General features: G+C 37.1%; 1 protein-coding gene across 1 annotated transcript in view; it reads right to left on the bottom strand.

Moving 5' to 3' along the window:
• Window positions 1–10,723, bottom strand: part of LOC109861119 (laminin subunit beta-1-like) — a 55,032-nt gene that overhangs the window by 32,202 nt on the left and 12,107 nt on the right. Inside the window, exons 4-5 of the mRNA XM_020440636.1 lie at window positions 2,240–2,465; window positions 1,812–2,108 (exon numbers count right to left, since the gene is read on the bottom strand). Coding sequence (XP_020296225.1) covers window positions 1,812–2,108; window positions 2,240–2,465 — 523 coding nt within the window. The remainder of the gene's footprint in view (window positions 1–1,811; window positions 2,109–2,239; window positions 2,466–10,723) is intronic.

Raw genomic sequence — 10,723 nt, 5'->3', positions numbered from 1 at the left:
GGGTTTAATGGACCTCGGATTCGGATTCAGCGACCCCAAAAACATATAATAAACATGGTCTGATCCCCAGGCCAAAGAAATTTTTTTTTTTTGTGTGGCTGTGTTATTAATGGAAGGATCGACTGAGAGAAAGAGAGAGACTGACTACATATAATTTCTTCTTTATCGATTCGCATTTCCGAATTTTACTTCCGATTTTTTACGAATACATACGAAATTGCACGAATTGCTTTGCATCACTTATTTCGCTAACAGTAGTATCAAATTTTTGTTTTTTTTAATTTTAAAACAAAGTATCGGTTGTGCCAAAATGCGATAAATTAATATCCAACATTCTTACTTATGGTTCAGAAACTTTAACACGGAAGTTTATTAACAATAAAGTTTATTAAAATTGAAGTAGTTCAAGACATGGAACACTTTATGCTAGGAATCACATTAAGAGATAAAGTTTTAAATAAACAAATTTGTAAAAGAACCGGGATCACCGACGTAGTAAAACAAAGTAACCTAACTTAACCTAACCTAACCTACCTCAAATGAAACCTACCTCAAATGAAACTGGGCCGAACATATCGCAAGGATGTCTAACAAAAAATCGACCAAAATTATGGAGTAACTCAGATAAGACAAAAACAGAAAACGTTAACTAACTCGTTAGACAGACGACATAAAACGAATAGTTGCAAATTGGATTCAGGATGCCCAAAATCAAAACAAATAAAAATTATTGAGAGAGACTTATGTTCAGCAGTGGACAAAATAGGCTTTAATGATATGCAGAGTTAATTAACTTAAAACAAAGTCTAATAAGCAAATTGTGAAAACATTGCACAAAAATGGCATCATGAATAACGACGATCCTGCAATGATTGCACTAAGATGATACGCCATAACGCAACAGTTTTGTCAAAATAAAATTTTGTAAATAATATTTGTCAAAAATTTTGAAAAGGTCGTTATGCATTTCCATAAGTATATACATGAATTAAGTTGATTTCTTCATATGCAACTATATTTCTACATATTTTAAACATCACATAGCTGAAATTTTTTCTCAATTATTAGATAATTTCTTTAAGAAATTAAGTTTGCAAATATACTGCTAAGATGATTCGCCATATCGTTATTCTTTTGGCGAAATAGTATTTGGAAAGTAATTTTGCAAACAACTACAAATATTTTATAAAAGATCAATTTTACATCTTCCTAAAATATATCTGTATACTTGCAAATTACAATTTTAGTGCAAGATTTCATCACATAATTTTGTAAATGTTTTCCTATCAGGATACAACATTGCATACAAGTAAGTCTGCGTTGCAGTCAGAATAAATCTAAGTGTGTAGAAAAAACATAAGATTCTTTCTTTCAGAGCCTATGTAAGTATAAAAAAATTTATTTTGAAAATTTTTTATTATAAAATAAGGTAATAGCTGTGTTGTTTTTGCATAAATTATAAAAAAATAAATATATAAAACAAAATCATAAAATACAAAACTTTTTTAATATAAAAAATATTAAAAATAATAATATTTAAGAAATGGCTTACTTGCAAATATTTGTTAAAATTGTTCTATTTATTTGAGAAAAATTTTTGTTGATAGAAAAATATTTCAATAATTTATTTTTTTATATAAATTTTTTAAGTTAATATATAGTTAGTATATTTTTGAGAAATATACTCTTTCTATATCTTCCTAAAATATCTTACTCTTCTTTTAAACTCTGTATATGGATACACACACGCACACGCACACGTACACAAAGTTTACTAATTGTTAAATAGTGTATTTAATATTATGTTTTACCTGAAAATTACATCACCTCCAGTGGATGGTGCAACAGCCGAATATCGTGTTTCGCAAATGACATCCGTCAAACTTTGAGGTTGATAAATAGGTATTCCAGGGAAATAATGTTCGCAGTTGTGTGCAAAGTACCGATATATTTGCCAAGTCTTTCCAAAATCGTATGATCTTTCGATCAGCATGGCAGCAGGTCGAAACGTTTGAAAGCGAATAATAATATGTGTAAAGTGAAACTCAGCCTCGAGGTCAAAGCGTATCGTAACATTTTCTACTCCATTCTCGGCTTGCCACCACGTTCTTAAATTTAATTATATAATAATTAATATCTCATTACAATCCATTATTACCCAATTTCTAATATTTAAAATTTTTTATTATAGTTTATTTTCTATAATATGGCAATTATTGCAAGAAAATTGTAGATTTACCCGCTGACAATATTTTCAATATTGTGTTGCTGTTTCGGTATCGATGCATCGCAAAAGAAACATTTTTTTCTTTCTTTAAGATGTGAAACAATACAGAATCTTTCCGGACCCTTTAGACCGCATGTCGATGAAGCACTCAGTTTATTTTTGCGGCCGATTAATAAGTTTCCAGTCGCAGGATAACACGAACTCTGTTCACACGGATGTGGTCTCTTCACATGCGATCCTGTATTAAAAGAAGAAAACATTTTGGTAAATGTTTATAAAAACGGACACATCCTCGATGACCTTGGCCTTGACATATGTTGTCAAGGATATGTCTCTAAGTAACAATCGAAAGGTTTTAGCCGTTGCTCATTATTTATTAAAAAGTTATGAACAAAATAAATTTCTGAAATAAACTTTTATTTTTTTATCCATATATATACTTTTAAGAAGTAAATATTTCATTTGCATCACACACTATCGTACACATGCAAGCAAGAAAGGACTTCGCTCCTTCTCCTGCCTTCCCTCGAAAAAAAAACTTCATTTACTCTTAATAATATTATAGTAACACAAGTTAAGGTAGGTCCCTGGCATGGTCTCCCAAGCCAGACAGGCACTCGGTGAGCGAACAAGCTAAGAAAGAAAATAGGGGAAGAAAAACTCTGAGCACAAACCCGGGGAGTCCGGCCTTGTCAGTCTTGGAAGTCAACCAGACTAGAAGAAGGAAAACTCCAAAATTAAACTGCTTCTAAGTTATAGAGATGAGTCAGAAGAACAATATAGATTTACCGGACTCCCAGGTCCCGGCAAGAGGAGAGTATCGTCCCAGCCTTGCTCCGTCGTCATTCCAAGATGGACTGCTAGAGGGGTGCACCGCAGGCCCCTCTAGTGAAGCTGCGTCTGCAAAGACCAACGAGTCGGTTCGGAGCGGCGCAAGCAGTAGCAGGAGTTCCTCATCGAGTACAGTGGAATTCCTATTTTCTCTGATGGACTTCGGGTTCTCAAAGAAGGAAGCAGAAAAAGAAGGGACATTCGTAGAGATGTAGGCCCACTCACGGAAAATTTGTCGGCCTCGACTGGGAACAAGAGGAGGCGCGCGCTGCCCGCTATCGGGCTCGCCGCCTGAAGGAAACGGAGAAAAAGAGAACCACAAAGCCGGATCCGGACTTCGATCCAAGTGACGTTGAGGTCATCCGGAGATACCGGCGACCATCTTCCCTCCCTGTCACCGACGATTTATTACTTCCATTTTTAGAAGAACAGATAGCCATTCTTCCAACTAAGGAAGTGACTATCAAAGTTCACAAAAAACTCGAAAAGGTGAAGCAAATCGCGTCCTGCTCCAATCACCTTAGTGGCTCGTTAGTGCGAGCCCTGCAGGACGCAACCGCAAATGTGAGGGTGATCCTAAAGACGCTTGACGGGCGTCTCCGAGAGGATCCTCGTTACACCTCTGCACCGGCTTCCTCCAGGGCGTACCTGGAAAACCGGAGCTGCGGACGGAGATGAAAAAGCTTAAGAGCGAGGAGAAGCTGCGGGCAAAGGTCTGCATGCCCCCTCTGCTTTCTTCTCCGGCAAGAAAATGTCTGGCGGAGAAATTCCTTTTTACTAAAATTGACGAGCTTATTGCTCGTCGGCTGAAGAAATTAAAGCCTCCGCCTTCTCGCAGAGAAGCTGCGAAGACTGCAAACGCGATGCGGCGGAGCTGGGGCGGTAAGGCCTTTTCTCGCTCTATGTCGCGCGGGAAGACCCGACCGGGCAATTCGGCGGGTCCCGTCGCCGAGCCCGGGACTTCGGCAGGTGCCAACCCCGATAGCTAGACCCAAGTAGTAAGAAAGAAGGCAAAGCGGGCGGCCTCTTCCAGTGCCTTCTCCTCTTAAACCCTGGGCTAAGGGCAGTGCGCCTGCCTCCGCAAACAAGGGGGCCGCGGCGCAGAAACAGGTATCGCGCGCAAGAGTGTCGACGACCGCGGTGATGACTCTCCTACAGGAAAGAGAGAATGCGTCCTACGCCGCGGTCATGCGACAGTGCTAAGCTACAATCTGGCTGGACGAGCTCGGCATCACGGGGATCCGTGTTAAAAAGACCGTCGCTAGAGGGATGATGTTGCAGATCTCCGGCGACGAGAAAGAGGCCAAGGCTGATGCCTCCCTTATAAAGGAAATTGTCAAGGCAAATCTGGGTCAGAGTCGGGCGATCCGCCAAGTCCAGAGCTATCCGGGTGGCAGATTTTGACGACTGAGTTGCCTACGAGAAGTTAGCAGCAGCCCTAGCCAGTGGGGGCTGTCGCGAGTGCGACGTCCGGATCAGACCGATTCGGGCGTCGCTGTCGGGGGACTGCGCCTGCTGGATGCACTGCCCAGTGGCGGCAGTCAAGTGACTTGCTCGCGATGGCCGCGTCCGGGTGGGCTGAGCGCAGACTTTTGTCGAGACTTTGCCGCCCAGAACTAGATGAGGTGTCACCGCTGCCTGCACACCGCATGTGCAGCAGATGTGCGCTTTTGCAATGGATAGCAACGATGTTACCGTTGCGGCGATCCCGACCACTGGCCGAAGCATGCAGGGCGAAGGAGCCGAGGTGCCTGCTTTGCGCTGATCTCGGCCGCCCAGCCAAACACCGCTTGAAGGAACCGGCATGTTCAGTCCCTCTGGTCCCCGGCAAAAAGCCGGTTTTTGGGAGGATAGAAACCCGCTCTCTCTTCCGCAACTGCAAAGCGATTTCGGAAACCCTCTCCGCGAGTCAGTCGACTTCAGCTGCTGGCTCGCCGAGTGAGGGCTCCTTAATGGACATAGCGGCGAAAGAGCCTCCGGTTCTAGGCGTGACACCGGAGACGCAGGCGTCGGGATCCGCCGCGCCCGATTCTCCGGTGCTAGTCGCATTGAAGAAGACGGCGGCGGCAAAAGGAAAGAAGAAAGTGGCTCCGAGGGCTAAATCTCAGCGGGCGAGGAGCGCCCTTGTTGCTCTGCTGGAAAGTCCCCTGGAGCCGAAGAAGCATCGGCCGGAGTCTCTGTCCTCAAAGGACCGATAGTCCTTCAAAGCGGATATGCCCTTGTTGTTAAAAGGAGGTTTGCGTGTCCAGTCTCCACTTTTGTTTGGAGTAGTGTCCTCCTTCGGGGGTTTGACGCCGGAACTACACGAGAGGTGTGAGCGGGGACTCACATCTCTCATTGCACGTAGCCTCACTGGTAACGGAAGGAGATTGTGGCCCTTCTTTCCGCTACAGTGGAGCTTAGGCTCCAATTAAGAAGATAGCCTTTTATAAGAGCTTGGAGGCGATGAGAGAGGTAATCCCGTGAGGTAATAGCCTTCAGGCTTTCCAGGAGCTTCTCTCGCAGCTTTTTATGGTAACTCCCTCGCTCCCTCCCCAGAGAGCGGAAAATGCATAAGACATTCTTATGCATAATATTCATGATATTCATGAATATTATAATATGCATAATTAATATTTATAATATGCATGATATTCTTATTCTCCCTAATTAAAACAAAAAGTTAGGTTTTTTTGGGTGCAGGAGGAGGGGCCGAGCCCCTTCCCTCCTTACACGTTTACAACACGAACATAGTACGTGAATGTTTCTTCTGAATGTTTACATTATTTACCACCTTCACTGTTTATTTTTTTTCATATCTATAAATTCTCACGCATTTTTGTTTAGTTCATCGAAGTTTTTCCTGAAGTTCTAACATATTGATGCTTTTTTTGAACTAATGAGCAGACTACATTCAATAAATAATTGAACGTACTTGTAATATTTTCTTTGTACATCTTCTATGTATAAAAACATGCATATTGAAATGTATATAGACAGTATATGTAGACAGTATACATAAACTCGATACAACTTCTTAAGATCATAACTTTTTAACGAAAAGCAAGCGATGTCTAAAACTTTTCGATTGTTACTAGGCGATATGTCCTTGACAACATATGTCAAAGTCACAGTCATCGGGGCTGAGTCCGTTGTGATAAACATTTACCAATATCTTATTATTACATATTTTTTTGTCCTTAATATACAAATTTATTAGTTTTGTGATTATTTTAATTTTGGCTGTGTTTCAAATTTACTGCCAGCGCTGCAGATATGTCGTCATGAAAGCAGGCTACCAACATTGTTCCAATTTTGCTAAGCATGCTAGTAGCACAAATATAGATTTCAAATTAGAATAATGTTTTAGTCTTACACAGAGAGAGAGAAAGAGAGAGAGAGAGAGAGAGAGAGAGAGAGAGAGAGAACATGATGTCTATTGAAGAATCATACAACATCTACAGTTACATCTTCATGATGAACAATGGACGAATGTCTAATGCATATCTACTATAGCATATCCATGCTATGTCTACTATAAATATCCATATAAAATTTATTATGGACATCCATTAAACGTATATTATAGATATATAACAGATATATATGTTTATGAGAACTTATTAAATTATTAAAAGTGCATATCTTTATATTATTTTAATATCGTTACTTACGCATAAATAACTTTATACATATATAATGTATACATCTCACATAGCACGTGATATTACAGAAATATCACAGTAATTGCACTATACTAGTAATATTACATATTATAATACAATATTACAATAATATATATATATATATATTATCAATATATTCCATTTATGTATAATATTACATTATTACGAGAATAATAATTGTATTGCTTTGTAAGTAGCAAGATTATATATCAAATATGTTTTTGTGTGTTATGTCTTTTAAACGTTAGAGATGTCATTTAACGTATTTTACTATTTAGTTGCATACATTGCATTATATACGTTCGCGGTGAGAACGACTCGTCTCCGTCGCCAAGCTCCGCGATTCGCGCAACCGTCCGCGGAAATGAGAGAACGCGGCTCTTTGATCAACACTTTATTATGGCTCAAGGTACAATAATAATTAAAGAATGCGACCGGATTTACAAATACGTCGTGACAGAATCCGCGACCGAGAATTCTCTTCTCTCACAACAACCGTTGTCGCCTGGCAACCGACAGTCGCACCGAGCGCGCGCCGTTTACACAGCTCCCGCGGCACACACGCGGTGTCCCCCGCGTAACAATATCTTACATATAATATGATACATATCTTTTGCTAAGTTGTTGCAAAATCCTTACAATTTTTGTTTTAAACATAAACGCTTTGTTTTTAAAATGTATTATATTAACAAAAACTACTTTGTGTGTGAATAACATTTTTATTATATAATACACATGATACATATAAATGTGCATACATATTTTTATATATCATTTTGTATGTATTTATTAAGAATTAATTATAGTAATCAATAAATGTTAACAAAAAATGTATTTGCGTTGTAAAATTGTATTTTGAATTATTTTTAATAATAATAATATGAAGAGAATAATATAATAATAATATAATAGTATAATATAATATAATAATATATAAAGAGAAGTATTTTTATCCATTGTTGCAGGTACATTGCGCGCGCGCACGCACGCACGCACGCACGCACGCACGCACGCACGCACGCACACACGCACGCGCACACACACACACACACACACACACACGCACGCACGCACGCACGCACGCACGCACGCACGCACGCACGCACACACACANCACACACACACACACACACACGCACGCACGCACGCACGCACGCACGCACGCACGCACGCACGCACACACACACACACACATACTGCAATAGTTTTAATAGTTTTAATACAATAATAAATAAAATGTGTAAAATAGCTTGAGAATAAGTAGACAAAAGAATTACATTTCAGTAAGAAACAAGTGATCTCGCGGACTGAGTGCAGGGGCTGCGAATATGGGAGGTCTCGAGTTCGAATACCACTATCATCTTAAGATTTTTTTCCGGGCTCTCCGTACTTTTCATTGAATTAATCAGTTGATCGGAGAACTGAATCAGTCTTCTAAATATTATTAATAATTACGAGTAAAATCTTGAATTACTACTATATTAGAGTGTAATATACTCAGATACCTACCCACATAGTACGTAATATTACTGCAATATCACAGTAATATTGTTTTTTGATTGCAATATTACACTCTAATATAGTAGAAATATCATAGTAATATTATTGTAATATCACAGTAATATTAAAATGTCCGTCGAATCGCATCTCAGTAATATTACGATGATATATCACAGTAATGTTGCGGTGATATATCAAGAATATTATTGTAATATTGTAAGGTTATAGATTAATTTAATATTAAATTACTTCTAAGGTGGAAAATATAGGCCGATTGGAGTTTAGACACGGTTGTTAATATGTTAGAAAGTTGTGAATTTATTATTAAAATGTTACAGACGTTTCGACCGTAGAGTTCCGGTCCTTTTCAATATATCTATACAATAATAANTTTTGAAATCAGAAATGGTAGTCGAAACGTCTGTAACATTTTAATAATAAATTCATAACTATCTGACACATTAACAACCGTGTTTAGATTCCAATCGGCCTATATTTTCCANCTTAGAAATAATTTAAAAACTTGGAGCCGTTCTTACTAAAGCTACATTGATAACTTAATAAAAAAAAAAAAAAATTAATCCGAAAAGGAGATAAACCACTTCAACAGATTGATCAAAGACTTCATGAGTTAAATTTTTGTATTAACTGCTCCGAAGTGCGTAACAAAAGATTTCTTGAGAGAGATCATAAAAATGGTGTATTGAGTCATGAACGTGATTACATATATAGAAGAATATAAAACAGTGTATTTAGATTTATTTTATTTAACTTGTTTTATTTTATTTAAACAATAATACAAATAACTGCGTTATATTAAAGGATAATACTATCGTCTGCGTCCTTAATATCGCTAAAAAAAGATAATAAATTTATATATTATAGGAACAAAACTGATCACATAATTTTATATTATAGGAACAAAACCTTATAATACAAATGTGTTTCTTATATCATGCAAACCACCATTTAGGAATCAACATTTAGAAATAGTTACAGTAAGGCAAAACAGATATATAGAATCATAGTTTTGTCAAAATATTTGCGCCAAAGCTTATAAAATTCCGTACCACGATAAATTTATTATCTTACCAATCCTACACACAATTGTATCCACATTGTAAAACCTATATGCATAATAAATTAACTTTAATAACATTTTAATACGTGAAATTTACATATACATACACATATACATATATACAAATACATATATAGATATACATATATATGCATACACATACACATGTACATACATATATACATATATACATACATATACATATATGTCTATATATAATTTTATAAATGTTATGGATTTATTTTTTATTAATAATTATTCAAACAGTACAATGCAGAGTGATACATACGTTTGAGTAATATTACCCTGATAGCCAAGCATGTTTTGCAAAATCATGTAACTTAATGCTGAGCTGAAGTTTTCAACTAGTTGCTGTGTATTTGCTGAATACATGATGCATAGTCATACGTAATCGACAACACAAAGGCAAATTTGAGACATTTTGTGTCAGCAGATTCAAAGCAAACAAAGAGCAACTATAGCTCATTACGTTGTCAACAAAATGACTTTTATTTATAGAAAACTCTTTGCTTTATCATTCGTTTTCGGCAACATAAGAGCAACATGACGATAACAAAACAAAACACCGATGTCTGTACTTCTGTNGTATGGTTGGTAAAAACTGTTGACATATATTTATTCTATCTGATAACCCATTAAATGTCGAAAACGAATGACCGTCTTTTAGAGTAAGTAGACAAAAATAATTATATTTTAGTAAGGAACAAGTAGCCTTGCGGACTGAGTGCAGGGATTGCAAATATGAAAGTCTCGAGTTCAAATCCCACCCATCATCTTAGGATTTTTTCCGGTACCTTTCATCGAGTTAATCAGTTGATCGGCGAACTAAATCAGATCTCCAAAGATTAATTTGAGTAAAATCTTGAATTAATTAATTCCCCTTTCACAGAGCGATGTGTTATTGAATATATATTTGTCCATTTTCGACATATTATATTTTTGCTGAAATTTATGACGTGTTGTTAGCAACTTGTTGTCATGTTGCTCTTTATGTTAGTGATAAACCGTTGACAGCAAATATACAGCAAGTTGTCGGCAACACATGTTGAATACGTGTCATGTCAAACCAAAGACAAATGCCTGACTCACCTTGTTCTAAATTTGCTGAAAACTCAAGCGTTTTGTTTTCGGCAACATGAGAGCAAAAACACTGACAGGTGGCTATCAAGGTACTGAAAAAGATATTCGATATATCATACAAAAATTTATTAGTTCTAAAATATTTTATTCATAATCCAATGCAATCCCGGTAAAAAATTTTTCATATATACTTATATACAAATTAGAATTATTATATTTAATTATTCAAATTTATATGCCGAATATGTTCATACAATTTTATACACGGAGAATTTCTTTTTTTAAAAGAATGGCTTTAGAGATATTCCATATCAAATT

This window comes from Pseudomyrmex gracilis, unplaced genomic scaffold (genome assembly GCF_002006095.1).
Source record: "Pseudomyrmex gracilis isolate BER0280 unplaced genomic scaffold, ASM200609v1 scaffold_587, whole genome shotgun sequence".
Lineage (NCBI taxonomy): Eukaryota > Metazoa > Arthropoda > Insecta > Hymenoptera > Formicidae > Pseudomyrmex > Pseudomyrmex gracilis.
Note: the sequence above shows the minus strand (reverse complement) of the source record. Positions and strands in the feature narration are given on the sequence as shown.